At 39.6% G+C, this 20,816-nt stretch overlaps 1 protein-coding gene across 1 annotated transcript; it reads left to right on the top strand.

The window, feature by feature from the left end:
• The first annotated feature begins 1,290 nt into the window (after window positions 1-1,290).
• Window positions 1,291-20,078, top strand: gdap1l1 (ganglioside induced differentiation associated protein 1-like 1). Its single transcript, XM_037772622.1, has 7 exons — window positions 1,291-1,421; window positions 1,512-1,882; window positions 9,372-9,564; window positions 13,394-13,567; window positions 16,964-17,058; window positions 19,370-19,484; window positions 19,576-20,078. Exons 2-7 carry the CDS (start codon window positions 1,703-1,705, stop codon window positions 19,917-19,919), a joined length of 1,101 nt encoding a protein of 366 aa, XP_037628550.1. The 5' UTR covers window positions 1,291-1,421; window positions 1,512-1,702; the 3' UTR covers window positions 19,920-20,078.
• The last annotated feature ends 738 nt before the right edge of the window (window positions 20,079-20,816 follow it).

Below are 20,816 nucleotides of genomic sequence, written 5' to 3'. Positions count from 1 at the left end.
CAGTGGGGAAGTTTGCAGTGTACAGCAGCAAAGGGGATAGTGCAAAAAACAAGATGCATCAACTAACACAGTAAAAAAGAGCTAAACAAAGTGTAACAAAATATGAACCATTTAAATAGAAGGAAGTATAAAATAGGAGCAGTATATACAGTATTGACAATAAACAGAATAATAACAAAATTACACAAGTGGAAAATGATATTGCACAGTGAGAATGAAATGAAATTCCACATGAAAATATCAGGTTATTGTCAGTTTTTGGTGTGTAAGTGTAAGTGGTCTACTGGGAGCAGTGCTGGTTGTGGAGTCTGACAGCTGCAGGAATGAAGGACCTGTGATAGGCCTCCCAACTGGACACTGTTTTTTTTGTTGCAGCCTAAGGTGCCAGTAGACAAAAACATTGGAAACTACTGGTTTAGCCTTAAAATGCATTTTAGTTTATCAGGTTATGTTTTTTTTAATGAAAACTCTTACTCTTTCAATGGGAATATAAAGCAGCAAAAGTGACAAACTGTTGTTTTTTGTTTTTTTAATAATATGTTTATTGGGTTTTCTTATTTTCACAAACACAACAATAAGAATAATAAAAAAACAAACAAACAAACAAACAAACAAACAAACACTGGTACAGCTCAGATAAAAACAAAATACATAGGAGGTCATAGGAAATAGTCCATAGTGCAGGGAAGTCACAGGATATATGAGTTCATGTTCAAGAGACTCCTTGTGATATAATGGAAGAGTGATCAGGTCCAATATAATAAAAGTGGCAAGTTGAGTAAAAAAATAGCTTATTTAGGCCTACTTTCCACTACAGAAATTATAGGCCTACGCACATGTTGATATTGCATACATGTTTATGTATATGAATGGTAAAGCTTCAAAATCATGTTTTTTATTCAGATTATTAATTTGACTGCTAAATTGCATTCCAATACAATCCAAAATAAAACCCTCAAGTGCTCAGAAAAGGATAACTTATTAGCTCTAAATGCTCTAGTTGTGTATATAAAAAATGCTATTTGTAAGAGCTGCACTTCTGCACTATCTTATGTGAAAGATGTAATCTATCTTTCCTACATTCAGAGACACTGTGAGTCATTTGCACTTGTTTTATTTCAATTTTCACTTTTGATAGATAGATATTATAGGCCCACGCACATGTTGAGAATATCTATTGGCATTTCCTTTCAGGCTACTTTTTTGTTAGTTTTTTTGCAACAATTGCACGTGTAGGCTTATACAATGTACAGCCTCTAACCCTGCCATTATAACCCTGTACTATATGTACTCCAGCCTCCATGTCCTTACAGAGAGCCGCTTGACCTTCCACTGAGACGCTCCTCCACTGGGCTTCCACCGCGCATGTTTGTGCGTGCAGCTCATCATGTGATGTAATACGGTTACACGTTGATTGACTTGTAAGTACAGCAGCAGCATGCTCGAGTAAGTAAATATTTGCATATGGATTTTTTTTTATGATTTAAAAAAAAAAATCTGTTTTCATTCAGGAGCTGGATGCTGATTTCAGCACCGGAGAGCTGTCCGATACTGGTGCTGATGCTGCTGCTGCCGCCGCGTGAACCGATGATGCTGAGCTCGAGCTGCTGAAATCCTCTCTCTCTCTCTCTCTCTCTCTCTCTCTCCTCTTCTCTCCCTCCTCTCTCCTCTCCTCTCCTCCACACGCACAAAACGCTCTGTCATGGCGTCTTCCAACCATGTTACCCCCACCAACTGTAGCTGGTGGCCCATCTCAGCCATGGACGAGGACGGCAAAATCACAGACGGGGAGGAGTGCGAAGAACCGATGGCAGAGCTCAAACCCTTCAATAAAGACAGGCTCGTTTTGTACCACTGGACGCAGTCTTTCACCTCCCAAAAGGTAAAAAAAAAAAAAAAAAAAGGAGCAGAGCAGAGCTTGAAAATGGAGGTGGCTCCATCCACGTCTCTTTGCATGATGCTACAGCGTGCAGCTCCCTGTGTTTGTTTGTTATGAAAACATGTTTGTTCGGTGCATATTTATTCCTGCACATATACCTCCGGAATATGAATATGATCCTGCAGCTGGGCAGATCTCTCGTTTGAGACGTTTAGAGAAGCGCTGCAGCATGGGGGCTCATTTCCTCGACATACAGCTGGACCATATTCTGTTTATTTAACCCCCCTCATATCTCACCATATCTTCCATCGTTTATTGACATGTCGAAGCAGTTCTGTCTCCCTATGGCTGGTAATGTGGCCACAATCTATGTGCTCTTGACACATGACATCCTAAATAATTGATTGAAATGATGTGCAAAACAAACCAAAGGACCATCCTCCCCCTTCTGCAGCTGAATCGTACCATATGTTGTTATTTTTAAGTCTACCTTTGGTTACCAGACAGTATAACCTGTACCTTATGAGATGAGCATGTGTGATAAAATCAAGCTATCAAAACTCTGAAAGCAGACACGATTCATTCCCAATAACAACCAGTATGAAGCTATACAGGAAGGCTTTGGATTCTTATGTCTGATCCACAGGGCTTTACTTCACAAGCAGCATGTGTATTAAAGGGGCACTCCAACAATTTTACACATAAAGTTCAGTTTACTAGTCATATTGGAGGCCAAAATGTAGCATGTATTATGTGCAACAAAAGCAAAATATACAGTATGCCAAAATATCCGGATGTCATACTGATTTGGAAAAAATCTCCAGTATGCTTGGGACCAGTCTACCTCGAGTACTGTATCCCACAATGCAAAGCGCTGGAACAACAACAGCAGGCTATGGTCACAACAACAGCAGCCAAAAACTGCACGTTTGTTTTTACATTTTTTGTTGCTATTTTCACTAAATTCACCTCTGAACATTTTTGAGGCGAGAAATCAACTGGGTAGATTTTGAATATTGGCAGTTTTGCGGTATTAGATGGCAAAAAGGAACATTTGCTCCAGTGTTTTTGGAGTTTAAAAGCTCCACAAACTGCCGTGACAGCTAGCCAGCGCCTGCCGGGGTCGCAGTCACTCTCACCAACCCCGCTATGAGCTGGCCATAGCTCTCTCAAGAGGCCGGTGTAGTAGACAAGAGGCTTTTATTTCCTTGTTGACGGATGGATGGTTTAAATATCACAACACAAATCTCCATTATAAAATTAACGGAACCTGTGATTATCTGACTCCTTTGAGAGCCAGCCAGTCGCGTTCCGAGACCGGCTACAGAGCAGCAGGCAGTGGCGAGGGAAGAGACGAGGGAAAGAGCATCCTCTGACGGGAGACGAGAGATACTTGCTGAGACAATATGACCCTTTTTTAACATTATTCTAATTGTAGGAATATCATTCCACTGTTTTGTGGCTGTAACTGAAAAAGCAGTTTGAGTAAATTTTGTTGATCAATGCAGTAGCCTGTGTACTGTATACTGCGTTTGTCAGTAGTATGTAGTAGGCACTTTCGAATACAGCCTGTGCATTCCATTACCCATACTACCATACTATTTAGTATCCCAGCAAAATATGTATTATGTCTCAATACATAGTGTGTCAAATGCAGTATGCTAAATATACCAGGATGTCCTACTACATCCGGTCGCATATTGCAGTTTGCAAGCCAGACTGCTTTTCTGGCTATTCTGACCCACAATCCTTTGCGCAGCGGATATATGAGTAAGAGGGTCAAAGTTCAAGGCGCAATATTATGACAAAGTAGTATGTCTCAATTGTATGCATACTGCATGCAGTACATACTTTGTAAGGGCAGCTGCAGTACGTACTAAAAGTAAAAGGAAAAGGTATGCTATTTGGAATGCAGCCTCATTCTGTGTTTCAAACTAGGGGTGTGGAGTTAATACATGATACATTTACCAGACAGAGAGGGTCTAATATAGGGCCAAAGTCCTGACGTCACGTCCTGTGTAGCCTCTGTTCCACTAGTTTCTATAACTCAATGTAATCTCTCATTCAGCATTTGTTTCATCAGTCTTTCTGATATGATTACGCTAGCTTTGGGGTTTACTTTCGATATTCTCAGACAAACTAGCATGCACTGCAGCATTTGCAATTAGAAACTGAAACCTTTGTGATTTTACTTTGTGAGCGCAGAAAAACTACAGCAACTACAATTCACACAGGTATTTATGTCGTCGTAGGGTTTCGTCCATATCCATAAAATGCACTAGAGCTCTCTTCTTAAGTAATTTCCTCAACTTTTTATCTGTGATCTCTGCGGTCTGAAAACGTCTACAGTGTTCGGTCCTCTCTGTCTGGCTGTTATTTGTAAAGCTGCAACAATAAGTTGATACACAGAAATTGAATTGGCAGCTATTTTGATAATCGTTTTTTGTCGTTAATTGTTTAATCATAATTTGTAATGCAAAAAAGCCAAATATTTGCAGACTCCAGTTTCTTGTATATGAGGATTTGTTGCTTGTCTTTTTGTTGAATATGATTGGAAATTATTTATGTTTCTGTTTTGGACTGTTTGTCGAAAAACATAAGCAGTTTAAGAATGTCATTTTTGAGCTCAACACAAAACAATGTCAAATATTGTCCAGAAACCCTCACAGGCACTGCATTTAGCATAAAAAATATGCTCAAATCATAACATGGCAATCTCAAACCCAACAGGGATTATCATAAAGTGGGCATGTCTGTAAAGGGGAGACACGTGGGTACCCATAGAACCCATTTTCATTCACATATCTTGAGGTCAGAGGTCAAGGGACCCCTTTGAAAAGGGCCATGCCAGTTTTTCCTTGCCAAATTTTAGCATAAGTTTGGAGCGTTATTTAGCTTCCCTTTAGACAAGCAAATGTGACATTTGTTGGTACCAATGGATTTCTTAGGTTTTATAGTTTCATATGATGCCAGTATCTTCACTCTAGCTTTAAAACTGAGCCCGCTACAAACTAAAAATTGCAAGTTGCGTTAATGCGTTAAAAAAATTAGTGGTGTTAAAACAAATTAGCCCTATTTATTACACACCATACTATAGGATAAGGATCGTTAAATATTTTTGTCATGATAAGTGGCTCAATGCATGCACCATCACTATATATGGCTCCAAACAGCTCTAGCTCTGTCTCTATCAACTGAAAGATGGTGTGTTACAGTAGATTCCTCTTCAACAACCTTGAGTCTCAGTCTCATGTCGGTACGTCACTTATAAGACTCGATTGTTGGCTCACAGCCACTGAAATCTGAGTCGCTGATTGTGCCGGTTGTCACTCAGTAGAGGGTAAACACCAGGCTCACTGTCATGATTATCGTTTCAGTCCTGTGGCTGGAGTAGCTGAAGTGACTTCACGATCATGTGTGACTGTGCTGTCACTGAGCAGACTATTGGGCATGCATTCATTTTTAGAACAAAACACATGGATTTCAGTAGAATTGTGGCGCTGAATTCCTGATTTGATGTATTTGCGGTGTGTGACATTTGTTGTTATGCAAGCTGATGGGGATGGCTTTTATGAGATTAAGAGGCCAAGCACTAGGTTGCTCACTCCACCAGAATTGAACTGAATATTTTGGGCCTTAATGCAACACAAATGCTTGCAACGTGATTGGTCAAAGTATCTCCGCAGCACCTTGAAAGATATATTTAGTCAATCTTGTGTGACATGAAAACACTTTTCCTTTCTCTAAAAAGACAATTAACACGTTGGCAATGAGACAGTGAGCAAGTGATGATGACAAAGGGAGTCACTTCTCCAACAGATCAACAACCCTGTGAAGACAATATCGTCATCAGATGTTCAGGGGGATTATTTACAGGTCTGTGTATGCCTCAGCAAGTTCCAGAGGAGGAGAGGGAAGCTGAGCCTTTGATTTTCTCCTGCACGACACTTCCTTTATCCTCCTCTGTGTTTATAATGCTTCACGACTAACTGTAAGTGTGCTCCCATGGCCTGAAGTAGGCCATACAGTGCATTCATCTCCCTCACATGAGAGATGTATTGTGAATACAACAGATATGATAAAGATAGAGACAGATTGGGGCTCAGTACCCTGCAGTAAGAGGCCAGCTTCACAGATCAATAGAGCCTGCAGGTTCGAGATACACCCTCAATACACCTTCTGTGGGGCTCTAACACTCTGCTGTTTTCTGTCTGTGTAGAGGGCAGCGTGTCATGTTACCCCGCAGGTATCTGGTCAGTCATTTAAGAGTTAGCTTCAATAAAATTATGCATTAACAACCAATGGTGGAAGGAAGAAGTATTTAGACCTTTTACTTGAGTAAAAAGTCCTGTATACAATGTTTTACTCAAGGACAAGTACAGAAGTATTAGCAGTAAAATAAAATTATATTTGTTAATCCCAATGCAGCAATGTGTAAGCAGCTTTCACTGTTGAGGTGGAGCGAGTTTTAACTACTTTATATATAGTCCACTGGTCCCCAGCCTACATTAGGGGTCAGCCACCTTCAAACCAGGGCCAGGATGCTCAAATGCCAGAGTCAGAAGGTGATACTGTAGGTATTTGGCTTATCAGTATCATGGATGGATTACTGAATGGGTCTGACGGGGAAAAAGGCCCAGGGGCCCCTGGACCAGAGGCTCTCTATGAGATGACTGTGAACAATTCTGGTTGGAAAGTCAATCGGATGACCACAAAGGGACAAAAAAACAAAATAGTCTACATCTTTCAGTCTGGGTGTTTTGCTTAGTTGTAGGAGGGGTTGAGGACCTTTTTTTATTGGCCTGTTGTCTCATAATCTGTCCATGGCTGTAGACTATTTGGAGTCACAAATAGCAGATATTTATTGATATTATTTAATCTTGGGATATTTAAAGTTCAGTGGCAAACCGTCAGGGCCTGTTAGATTTCTTTGAAGGCCTAACAATTTTCAAAATGAAGAAATAATAATAAATTCATAAATAATATTTTAGTTTACTATCTGCGTCTTCCCGTTTTCCTGATCGCTTCCTTTACTCATTACATCAAGTAGCGATTCAAGAGCGTGGGACCAGACAGTAAGGGGAGACCGACAGTAACGTTGCTTAAATCATGCGTTTCTGTTGTCTTTTTCTTCTCAAAATGCCTGAAAACTAGGTGTTCAACTGCTATAACATTTGTTTTTACTCAGTTGTTTCTTTTATGTGAAATGTCTTATGTTTTAACTTCTTTACTGTTTTTTTCTGTTGTTTATTCTTTTATGTGAAACTTTTTATGCTGCCGTCTTGGCCAGCACTCCTTGAAAAAATATTTTGAATCTCAATTGGAAATATTGCTGCTAAAATAATGGTTACATAATAGTAAAATAAAATAAAAAACATCAATTGAAGGCCTAACTGTAAAACCCTTGCTCCACCACTGTCAAAGTTGTTTATTTGGCATTTATGTATTACACTGACTATGTACATAATTTACAGTTTATTATTACCAAGAACCAGGGCATTACATTTAAGTCTTAACACATTTGTACCTCCCTTATTTGCATCTGTGTCCCCTCATTCAAAAGTTTCTAAACCAACTCCTGTTCCCAAAGGAGGGTCATAATATAAATCTGGGGTGTCATGAGATAAATAATGTGGTAGGAAAGAAAAATTATACTAAACAAATTTGTGTTTATCTTTCTCTCTCTTTCCCTTATCTTTGCTTTTTTTGTGAATTATTTTTTTAATTGGACACTTTTACCTCTTTCTGCCTCAAATAGTTATTTAAATGAAACCATGTGAGAAGAACTAGACACTGCTTTTTTGTAGGGCGTCACATTAATTTAATGTCTAACAATATGTTGTATTTAAGTGTATTATTTGTAAAAACCTTAATCTTTTAACTAGTAACTGCAGCTAAATGTAGTGGAGTAGAAGTATAAAGCAGAATGAAATAGAAATACTCAAGTAAAGTGTAAGTACCTCAACATTTTACTTAAAGGAACAGTGTGTGTCTGCATTTCGAGGGATCTATTAGTAGAAATGTAATATAATATTCATAACCATGTTTTCATTAGTGTATAATCACCTGAAACTAATAATCGTTGTGTTTTCGTTAGCTCAGAATTAGTCCTTCATATTTAGGGAGCGGGTCCTCTTCACGGAGTCCGCCATGTTGCTCCGCCATGTTTCTACAGTAGCCCAGAACGGACAAATAAAACACTGGCTCTAGAGAGAGCCTTTAGCGTTTTTATGTTACCTGAAGGCCACCGTAGTTCTCCGACACATTTGGAAACTGCGGTAACGTGAGCCAAAGAGTGCAAAACCGTGGTACCACCAGCCGGTGTCTGACTTCTGCTGCTCCTAAAGCAGTGTTGTTATGGTGAGGATGCAATCTGCAACCACACTACTAGATGCCACCAAATCCTACACACTGTACCTTTAAGTACAGTACTATTTATTACTTTCCACCACTGTTAACAACAAACGTAGTGGTAACATGCAGACGTAGCTTAAGTGAATAAGTAGCTCCCGGACAGCTGAACTACTTGGCATCATCACTCAGGAGTGACTAATATTATTATATAACAAATTTTTGAAGCAGCAGTGACTGTGTGTGTTATTGTGCACTTCACTGAGAGATAACTCAGCAGTGTAAGACTGGGACCTGAAACAATTAGTTGTATATCACTTAGTTGTATATGTATTGATTAAGTGTGTAACAAAGTCACACTGATGGAGATGTAAAAAGCTTTTTATCTTGTTTGACTTTGTAGCTGCATTCAATCACAGATTTGTTCCTGCTGTCCGAATCAGCGGTCTGGCTGTAATTACTGTTCTTGTGTTACTAAATCATTCAGTATTATTTTATGACACCATGTCTGGCCATGTTCGGCAAAACTCCCATTTGGTCGCTCCTCCTAAACGGCCAAATGTAGCACTTTGTATCCCAAGTGTCATCTCCTTTCATTAATCTTATTCCCACTAATAGTTCTCCGTGGACCTTGGCTTATCCTTCATCCCTGAAGGTTTTCGTGTTAGCACGCTGCAAAGCATCTCATTATTTTGCCAGACCACACAAAAAATTCAGATAAGCTTATTTATTCTATACAACACAAACATGATAGGTTTTTTATGTCATGAACTAACAGCTGAAGCTATTAGCCACCCTGCTCTGGTATTATTGCGATAACTCTTTTCAACAACAGAAAAATGAGATTTGTTGTGCAGTATTTTTGTTTACTTCAGATAAAATGGATCAGCACACTTGTTTTTGTATTTCACCATCTGGATAACATCTTTAAAGCGTCAAAAATGTCCACCCCTTGCATATTATTTCATACATATATTCATATTTATATTGATTCATTATATAATATGTTTAGAGTGTACACACACATTTCTTACCTCTTGTCAGTTTTATTTTTTGCACCCTGGAACAAAAAGGCAGACAGTGCAACCCCCACTAAATTAATACTTTCCATGTCTCATCTTTCCCGTGCTTGTGATTGCAGGTACGTCTAGTCATTAATGAGAAGGGCCTGGTCTGTGATGAGAGGGATGTGAGCTTGCCGCTGCAGGAGCACAAGGAGCCCTGGTTCATGAGGCTGAATCTGGGCGAGGAGGTGCCCGTCTTCCTCCACGGCGACAGCATCATCAGCGACTACAACCAGATTATAGATTACCTGGAGAAAAACTTTGTGGGAGGTATGATGTAGTAATAATGTGGTTCATTCATCTAATGATGCCATTTCTCTTTCTTCTCTTCACTTTAAACATTGATTATAAAAGCATGAGTTAAAGCATAGACAGATTAACTTGCTAAGGGGCAACAGTTCAACAAGTTCAACACGTCATGGCAGGTCTGATTTATTTTATGACCCTCCTTTGGGGGCAGGAGTGGGTTTAGAAACTTTTGAATAAGGGGACACAGATTCAAATAAGGGAGGTACAAATGTGTTAAGACTTAAATGTAACAGCCTTTTATTTTGTAACGTTAAAAGTGACACATGCTGTTTAAAGGTGCTAGATTTGATATCCAGAGTAGAGGAGTAATGTCAACCTGAGCAGAGAATGAAGTCACTCTCCCTCTGTGTGTGTTTTAATCCGAGCTTCTGTGTGCTTTTGTTGACATTGTCGGGCCGGCCGCTTGTGCTTTTAGTGCATGTGAGTGTTCCCCACTGCCTCGCTCACGGCCGTCGCTCTGCACTGCTCTTATACGGCGGTTACAGCTGATAACGCTGTCCCAACCCACGGTGTTGTTGCGGAAGCTTAGCACCCACCCTCCGGTTCCCCCGGGTTAACACTGTTATCTCTGTCAGCACTTTTGCCATTGTTTTCACCGTTAGCTGCGAGCTGCCGGCTCGCTGTCGCCATGTTGAGAGCCGTTGAGAGGCAATAGAAATGCTCCCACTCTACAAACAGTATTTTCTGTAAGCTGAGCAGTCAAACAGGGTTATATTAGAATTGAATGAATGATCTTACATTTTCCCTTATCATACTTATAATACTGGCTCTACACTGCAATGCAAGGACAATGCTGTTTCTTTATTTCTACTGTACATGGATCATCAACTGGTGCTGAATGCTGACTTTTTGCTTGGGACACGCAGCTTTAGCTTCAGTCTTTTAGCACAATATCATGTATGTTACTTACTAAGAACACATAGACAGTGAACAGCTAATCTTTACCCCGGGGGCAGCTGTCTGTTTTGCCCTGTTGCTGACAGAGAATATCACACTGCATTCTCCCAGTTAGTGAAGCTGGAGTCGCAAAGACACTTGGAAGCCATCAATTTGAGGCCATCTGTCGTCCCTGTACAGTGTGTGTCAATGTGTGTCAGTGTGTACTGCACTGTGAGACTTTGCAAGTCGTTGAAACAATGTCTTTGCAGCAATGTCACCGAGATGAACTCCTCTGATTAGATCAGATGAAATTGGAGTGATCTCTTGGGGGGGATTGTGTCAGTCGCAAATGAGAGACAGACACAAAACAGGAGGGAGAGAATTTCATGATTAAACAAGCTATTATTACGAAAACATTGAGTCCAACAAATAAATGAGTAAAGATGTGTCAATATGTGAAATGTGCATTGGTTTCAGGCTTAAAAGCAATACACTATGAGATGAATACACTAAATCTTGTTGTCTCTGTGGGTGGCGTGCCCTATAGATTCGTCAGTTGAGACATTATGCCGTTATGTAATAGTCCTGGGAGCCTCAAACCAGTAAAGGCCCGAGGGATGTTGGCTAATAACTAAGAACTCCCTTGTCTTAGCTTAGTTTGTGGTTGCTCGTTCGGAGCAGCGATGCTTGAATGCGTTGCGGAAGATCTGGTTCACTGCTCGCTCAGTAATAAAAGGCTAGAAGGAAGTAAGTGACCCTGGTGTTGGATGTCTTGTTACACATTCATTGTAGCTCTTTGATAGTGTGCTGCATTCAAGAATGTAACACTTCAGCTAAGGTATACATATTTGTTTTTTATCTTTTGAATGTACCACGTTTTAAAACCAGAAATCGATCTGCTGGATAAAACATCAAGACGTGCTTTTTCTCTGCGTTTATATCCCTCATGAATGCTGGCAACGTGGGCTGCAGCTGGCCTGAAAAGTGCAGATGTCTCAGAAAAGAGACTCTTATACTGGCACTGAGCAGCGCAGTGCCAACTCAGACTACTTTACACTGTTGTTAAGATGCTCTCACTGTGTGAAAAGTGTTGGCTCTTATATTCTTTATTATACATCGTATCATATACAGCTTCTCTAAGACAGTGTGAACACTGTGCTGTTCTTCAGATGGCTCTTAGTTGCTGATTTGATATTTCCACCCCGGTGATGCAGCAGACCACCTAGAGGACCACTGCATGGCATGGCCAGGTCAGCATGCAGGACCTGGGACTGATTACTCAGCTTTCTGGAGCTCTGCCAGGCGCAGCTCCACCCCTCCGCGGCCTGGACATCCTCAGGCAGCCGACTGACTATCTCTGTTCTGTCAGCGATGCCGTCCCTGACTCCCTGGCTGTGACCCTGCACGGAGATAAAAGCTCACTCTGCTCTGCTAACCTGTATCATCCTTAATACTGAACCTCAGCAGCAGGTCATTAAGTTGAACAGCATCCCTCCCAGCCATGCAGTACTATGTAGCCAGCACAAGAATTAGGACAGCAAGATATAAAAGCTGGTTGCCTCAACAATAACACCTTTTAAAAGGAGGAGCTCAACATGTTAGGAAACAATCTTGGGAAACCCGAAGTGTAAAATGTGGTTTTATGGTGGAGAGTTAGATGAGAAGATCGATACCACTCTCATATCTGTTATACAATATAACCTATATGATATATCAATTTGACAACACTCCTCTAGAACCAGAGAAGACATTATACAACTGTTTTCTCAGGCTAAGTGGTACTCCTCATTACTAATTAACTGATCTTGATGAGTAAAATTGATGTCCCTTTAAGTGTTAGGCTGCAGTCAGTAGCCGGTTAGCTTAGTTTAGCATAAAGACTGGAAACAGGGGGAAACAGCTAGGCTGTCTAAAGGAAACAAAATCCCTGTACCAGCACCTCTTACACTCACTAATATACATATTATATCTCGGTTGTTTAATCCACAATAAAAACAATGGTGTAAAAATCACAATTCTCCGTTCAATTCTCTGTTTTACTTTATTATGGCACTTTGTAGGCAGATGTTTTACTGTAGTTGCTTTCAGTCCAAGTGTAGCTTTGCTGCTGGGTGCTGACGTTGCAGTGGAACAAACAATTGACTTTCATTTCTTAGCAATAAAAGTTCTTTGGTTTCCGCGCCCGGGCAAGAAATAGTCCGAAATAACGCCCCTGAAACAACATATTGACATTTTTACTCTTTGGTTTTTGCTCGGATTAAACAAACAATATATGTGTTCATTTTGTAGAGCTTTAGAGTTGCTGGTAGGTAATCTAAATATTCCTTTAACCTGAGCAACAACAGATAAATAGAGCAGAGCAGGTCAGTAGGGGATTGGTGCAACCAGCTCACAGTGTAGCCTAATTAACCTGTATGTTTTATGAAGTTGTGGCCACATGTCACTGAGCATATTGTGTTTTTGTTCACCTGGATTGTGGTTGAATTTCATCTCATGGTTTTTAGTTTAAATTGGTTTACTTTTCCACTCAACATGAATTCTCAGAAGCTTGTTAGGCTCCAGGTGTTTTTTTTCCAGACTGCTTCTGCGTTGTTAAAATGTCAGGGTTGGTGAAACGTGACTGCTGGTGTGTTACAGAGAGCGAGGGGTGTTACCAGGTTACCATGCTGGGAGCAGTGAGTTGTGTTATGTTGGGGGGGATGCAAAAGCAAGCTTAATAGCGGTTGCTTAGAAACCTCAAGTGTTCAGAGAAGTTTATGAAAATATACCAAGAATAGTGCCAGAGTGCAACTGTGTATATCTTATGTATACATGTTTTTTCTGTACCTGTGTTTGTCCTCAGAGAGCCACAAGGTTCTGAGTCACGTTTTATCTGTATTTCTGTTTTTACATCGGCGTCTCGCCCCCGCAGAAACGGTGGCTCAGCTGGTTCCTGATGCAGAATCGCCTCTCCACGACCGTGTGCAGCAGTACCGTCAGCTACTGGACGGTCTACCCATGGACGCTTACACACACGGCTGCATCCTCCATCCAGAGCTCACCACCGACTCTATGATCCCAAAGTACGCCACCGCAGAAATACGTAGTAAGTGACGCCAGCTCACCGTATTTTGTAGGCATGGTTGTTTATGAAATTTATAAAACAGGGTGGATGTTTATATGTTTATTTATTCAGGGGAGGTTCACGCAGTAAATTATTATTATACATTATTACATTATTACAAAGTGTTTTGCATAAAGCAGCAAATTAAAATCAACATAAAAATCAAGTTTAACATCCAATCAAATGGATCAGATATTGTAATAAAATAGATTAAAAAAAACCATTTCTAGTGATATGAGATAAAAGAAATAAGACAATTCAAGTAAAGTCAGGGCAAATTGGCCAATAAAAGTATGTTTTAAAAAGAGATTTCAAGGAATATTTCAACATTTCAGGACAAACTGATTTGCTTTCTTTGAGTCTCAAACGTGTCATTCTAACACTTCAGTTTTGGAACAGATTAAACAACTTATAAAATGTTAATTAATGACCTTTAGAGGTGCTGGAAGGTGGATTTGGTGACCTTTAATTGGACAGAGCCAGACTAACTGTTTCCCCGTTTCCAGTCTTTGTGCTAAGCTAAGCTAACCGACTACATATTAGCAAATATAGCTTCATATTTACAGAACAGACATCAGAGTGGTGTAAATCTTCTCGTCTAACTCTTGGAAAGAAAGCGAATAGCTAAGCAATTATCCCCAACTGCTAAAACTAGCTTATTTAAAGTCGGGACTCTGTAACCAATAAAAGACCTCTGCCTGATGATATGAAATAGCTTTCCTTGCGATGCTAATCAGTGATGCCAAATAAAACCTCTTTTAAGCTTTCACACTTAGCCTAACAGGAACTGGACCTCTCTCATCAGTCAGGAACTCTTGGACAGAGTCCCGCTTTATTTTACTTGTGAGTTCATCCGACCCAAACCAGTGTTCCTAAAAAGACCCCCAGTATAAAGACCAGTGACCTCTCAGTGGAAAACAGAGCAGATGACTCCTGAATTACCAGAAACAGACTGGACTACAAACTCTAACAACTGAATCCCTTCAAGCGTGTAAAACACTTAAAGGCACACAGTTAGATTCACCTCGTATTGTGCGGCGATGCATCATGATTAAATGTGACAGCATGTTCTGCTGCATTTCACAACACATCATTTCACACATTTAATATTCTGAGTATCTGCACGTCTGTCTAAAGGTGTTTGTTGTGTGTTAGTAATATATTTTTATATATTAGATTTTATTCTTATCACTTAAAATAACTGTTTAGTATGCTCCTTTATTCTAAAGGCCAATATTGTACTTTGTACTCCACTACATGTATCTGATAATTAGTTACTAGTTACTTTGCAGTTTCAGATTATTAATACAAAATGTAAATCAAATAATAATATGTTGTTATAGATTAAGATACCTGGCAGTATACCAGTTTACCAGCTGCAACATTAAAGTGATGTACACATTCATGCATCAATAATTATAATAGTAATATAACATGTATGATTCTGAAATGGGCAATCTTTAAATTTTTGTACTTTAAGTATGTTTTGATGCCAATACTTTTATACTTTTACTTAAAGGTGCTATTGATAACACTGATAACATTCAGCCACTAGATGTCACATTCTCCCTCCCTCGTTCCATTGCATTCACTTCACAACAAGTCGTTGCCCGACACTTACCATCAATCTCAGACATTTATCCATTTTTCCCACACTAACTGACAACACAGAGATACCACGGGATACCAACATCGTTTTACCATTAGCTCACAAGTTTTGTTAGAAGTGGGAACCAAGTGTCGAATGTAGATTGACAAGATAGAAATTAGAGGGTTTGTTTTTGCCCCATTTTCCATGTGCATTTCTATTTTGGATAGATAATACAGTATAATTAGATTTCAGTATTTTTTGAACTCATTATTCTGAACATTTACAAGCTCTCGATGTGAATGAGCTCCAACGTTACGATCAACTAGTCTCTCAAAGCAAAAACATTAAGAATGCAAAGCTATTCATCTTCCTTGCAGCATTTATGTGCACGGCGCGATTAGCATACTGCGTAATTTGACGCTACTCAATACCAAAAAAAAAACCTTAATGCAGCACATTGTAGTGATGCCAGGTTTATATATCCCAACCGCTGATATCAGAGCTCTGCAGTGCTCTTTGCATCAGGTTATTGACCTTGGCATGTAAATCACATCAGATGAGCTGGACGAGAGGAAATTCTGTTGCAGAATTAATGATCCATTGAGTCAGTCTGTGTTGTATCTATAAAATCAACGTGATAAGTATTTAACAGAAAGCATCAGTGATGATGAGTCATATTTGAAACTTCTGAATTGTATTATTATGTTGAAAACTGAAGGTATAATCCACGCTAAAATATTTTTATAGTTCTTGGTTCGTCATCCCACTGATAATGGGTTTTGCGATCATTAACTGAAACATTTCAAAGTATATATTTTTTCATTAAAAGCTTGAGACTGGCCATGTGACAAATCCCATGAAAAGACCAAAACCAACAAGGTGTCAGTCCGTCTCTCAATACTTTACGACTTCCCCATCCTGTCTATGGCTCTCAGCCTCAAGCCCATTGGTTCCTACTGAAAATGTAAATCTTTGAAAACTTAAAAAAACTCATTAATTTCCTAAAACAGCTGGTCCCTGTAGTTTTTAGCAAGCTTAACTTAAAAAGGAGGAAATAGTGCATTTGTCTGGGACTATATTTAATCGCAAATTAATCCACATTTGGTGCTCTAATGAGTATTTGGGGCAGCAGGACAAAATAAACTACATTGTGTGTGTGTGTTCATGTTAATGAAGGAATGTGTCACCCCGAGCAACGGTGTGGCTCATTAATAGTTTTTGAACAACAAGGGAGTTCTATGGCACAGAGGAAGAAGGATACACTGATAATACTTGTTAGTAGATACATTCATTGTTGGTTTAGGTCTTTTCATGCATTTGTTGAAAATAAGAAAAACATAGAGTATCACCAGACTTATCCTTCAACACTATTGGCTTCAGGTCAAGTAATTATAGCGTGTACTATAACAACATGAGTGTCTCCCTCTGTTCTCAAGGGACCATGAAGGGAGCACAGATGAGAGTAAGCTCTCTGGTCAGTCAGATAACTCTTGGGAGGATTAAACACATTCATACCTACAGTAAAGTGTCTGCTCTGTGCAAAATATGCCAGAAACACTGTAGTTGGAAAACTTCTAATAACGTACAATGATATCTACAATTTAAGACTACTATGCCTGCTGACTATATGTACATATAGGTTATCTCCTAAGCAGTATGTTCAATTTTACAGACAAACTACATCATTTATATTTTCTTAAAATATCTATTTTGTCATAATCAGTAGATTAAGAGACTATGTGTGTGTGTGTGTGTGTGTGTGTGTGTGCGTGTGTGTGTGTGTTCAGGACATCTGGCCAACGCTGCAACGGAGCTGATGAAGTTGGACCACGAGGAGCCACAGCTGACAGAACCGTACCTGTCCAAGCAGAAGAAGCTCATGGTGAGTTTTATGTGTTCATTAATGTGATTAAAAAATAGCACCTTAATTGAAAAATGTAGGTCCTTTTAAGTTACAAATTAAGGGATACCTGTAATATTGTAAAAAAACAAAAAAAACCCCAAAAAAAACAACTTAATAAATCCCTTAAATGTCATTGATTTGCACCTGAAAATATTTCCGACCTATGAACTGTATGTAGGAGCACAGAAATATAATGAAGGAGATATTATTTTGGCAGCTATGTTGTTTTATTTACCACCTTAATATTTGTGACCGACAAACCCATAACAAGTCACACTTGTCTTTATTAGGGGTTAACACTGGCAGATTTCATCATTAACAGCCTTCAGCAGTTTCCTCTTATTACACGTCTGAAGAGCTGAAAAAAAGAAAAGGGAAAGTCCTGTAACACTAAACCTTTGACATAAATACAGCTCATATTCCCTGGAGAAATATCCAGGCGTACTGGTTTTGTTTTTCACCAGTGTTATAGAAAAGTGAGGTTTTGAATCGATGAGGCAGAGATGAGTGTGTGTCCTGCCTGCATGTTTCTTTCAGCCACACTAGCGATGTAGCTCCAGGAATGGCAGTGTGTTGATTGGTCTGTCAGTTGGTCAGTCCACCACTTTGGTCCAGACTGAAATAGCTAAAAAACTAAAAGATGGATTGGCGTCACCATGAGTTTCACTCATGTTTCATTCAGGATGACTTGTAGGTGATCGCTTAGCTTTTCATCTAATGTCATCCAATACTGGCACTAGACTAGACTGGCACTAATTTGTCCGAAACTGTCCAAAACGTTTATGACCGAATACCTGCAAAACTAACGACATTCCCATCAGCCTGAGCTGTATGTCATGTATCAGGTTTGTCCCACTGTGAGATCTGCGGTGTTTGAGCCCTTTCTGCACACTTTGCCTTCAGAATTTGCTTCATGGAAATCTTCACAATGCATAACATTGTGAAGCTAATACGACAACAAAAGTGTGAAAAACAGGAAAAATAAACAAAACATGTAAAGAGTCGGCAAAATTATATTTATTTTTAATGATAAACATACATATTGTTAACCAGCACCAAGTGTGTGTGGTTGTTTGTCTTATTATAACATGGTGGTGTCTTCTTAATACTGTATGTTGATTTGATCCAACACATGTAAATCACACAACACACTGTATATGAGATGGATGACATGACAGCTCCCCAAAAGTGAAGCCAAAACATCTGGATCGCCCCCTGGTGGCTGGCTGCAGTATAGGTCATAAATCCCGCCTCCTCCATGTTAGGGAATGGGACATGGGCCAAACTAAAAAGTCAAAGTACACGTCAAATACATTTTTCCCAAAGATGGTTTCTGTCATTTAAAGTAGTTCTTATCACGCTGATGTATGTTCAAGTGTTCATTTTCCCTGATAAGTTTGGTTTTAATTAGTTATTTGATGCTATAAAAAGGGGGTGAGACGTCATGATTGACAGCTGCTCTGAGTGAAGTAGTTGGAGGCTCAGGGATTGTACAGGAGAGGAGATGTAACTTTAACTTTCCATAACAGTCACAAGTCTGTGTGAACATGTCAATTTGATCATAATGTAGTTATAGAGATATTATGGTTAGTTGTTGTCTTTGTAGTCAAACAACTACTGTGGTGCTAACATAGAAGCTAGGTGGCTCACGCTAGCAAGCTGCGTCCATACTCGGCTCGTGATTGGCTCGGGCTGGTGTGTGGGCGGGACCTCGATAATGCAGCTCCACCACCCGATCACTACTGCACAGACTCTGGCTCCAAATGACGTCAAAATCTCAAGATGGCAGCTCCTGTATACGGGATATTTTGGCTTCACTTTTGTACAGAGAAAGGAAGCGGAGACGCGTCGTCCATCTATATACATGTATACAGTCTAGGGTCCAACACAGCAGTATTTTTATTAAAAAAGGAGCAAAGAAGTAGAGCTTCAAAGAGCTGTTTTTTGGTTGTAGACTCTTAGTCTTCTTTATTTCTGCTTGGCTGTAACACATCAGTTATTTTCAACATTTTTAAATCAACATGGGGACAACATCACTTTACTTGCAAGTACTGGCGAGTCATACATATTTTGTGTTTATTAACATTTTAGACCTACAAATCAGCTGTCACTTTTCTGAAAGCACTTGTAATCCATATTCAACACCATCATTTTATTTGATGATGATGGGAATTCCCAGCCATGTGTGCTGGTTTGCCTCTTTGGATCTAAATATACTGTATATATATATATATATATATATATATATATATATATTATTTTTTTAAATCCTTTTTTAAATGATTGTCAGGCAAAAATCTTGGACCATGATAATGTGAACTACCTGAAGAAAATTCTGGGGGAGTTAGCCATGGTTCTAGATCAAGTGGAGGCTGAGCTGGAGAAAGGAAAACTAGAGTATGAAGGTATGTTGAATCATTATTATCTTCCATGGCATCAAAACATGTTCCAGATATTTCCAACAACGTTTTTAATGAATTTTTCATTTCCTTGCAGGTCAAAAGTGTGAGTTGTGGCTATGTGGACCTGAATTTACACTAGCTGACGTCTGCCTCGGAGCCTTGTTGCACAGGCTCAAGTTCTTGGGACTTTCTAAGAAATACTGGGAGGACGGCAGCCGACCCAACCTGCAGTCCTTTTTTGTGCGCGTGCAAAAACGCTACGCTTTCCGCAAGGTCTTGGGCGACATCCACACGACCCTCCTGTCGGCGGTCCTACCCAACGCCTTCCGGATGGTAAAAAAGAAGCCACCGTCCTTCTTCGGGGCCTCTTTTCTCATGGGCTCGCTGGGAGGGATGGGCTACTTTGCCTACTGGTATTTAAAAAAGAAATACATGTAGTGAATGCCCTCTTGTTGTGTTAAATGTCTGTGTATTTGTGTGATGTTTCAACTTTTCTGTAATGTTTTATGACTGCAGGAAAACATAATGAATCTATATAGAGAACACTATTACTTACCTGGGTGAACAAAGAATATTAAAACATTCCATAATGAGAAATTCTTGACAGCACATTTTCTGGTAATCAAGGCCTTCATCCAGTTTCATTTCTGGCAACTTGCGGCCGGCAAGTCTTTGTTTAACTTTCGTTGGAGGCATGCATCGGGTCTTCTTATACTGAAAACTTTAAGAAGAAACCCAGACAATATGTTAAACACAGTAACACCAACAGGGGTTAACTGACCTTCGCATGCCACTATTATAGTCATTACTCATACCTGCTCTTCACTCCTCCATTAGCCTGAGGGTTAAGCCAATAAAACCGCAGGGAAATGTTATATGACAAATACTTTCTGATAAGTGCTGCTGCCAGAAACTGCCAGAAGAAATGATGAAAGGATGGAGGCAATGTTCAAGGGAACAGTTCGACATTTTGGGAAACTCACTTTTTTACTTTCTCGCCAAGACTTTTGATGTTTAGATTGATACCACTCTCAAGTCTGTCCGTTATATGAAGCAACAACCAGGAGACAGTTAGCTTAGTTTAGCATTAAGACTGGAAACAAGGGCTAACAGCACGCCCTTTGACCCAAGTATTTCCATGATGCTCAAAGACTCTGGTTGAAAAAATATTCCATCTGTTCCACAATTTTTTTCAACCCGTTTCTCAAGTTGACTGTATTATTTTGTATGAAAATATAAAATATTGGAAAGAGACATATATACAGTATATACACCAATATAACTGATAGTAATTTTTGTTTTTTGTGTATTGTACAAATTGAGCAGGGAGATTCT

This window comes from Sebastes umbrosus, chromosome 6 (genome assembly GCF_015220745.1).
Source record: "Sebastes umbrosus isolate fSebUmb1 chromosome 6, fSebUmb1.pri, whole genome shotgun sequence".
Classification (NCBI taxonomy): Eukaryota; Metazoa; Chordata; class Actinopteri; order Perciformes; family Sebastidae; genus Sebastes; species Sebastes umbrosus.
Note: the sequence above shows the minus strand (reverse complement) of the source record. Positions and strands in the feature narration are given on the sequence as shown.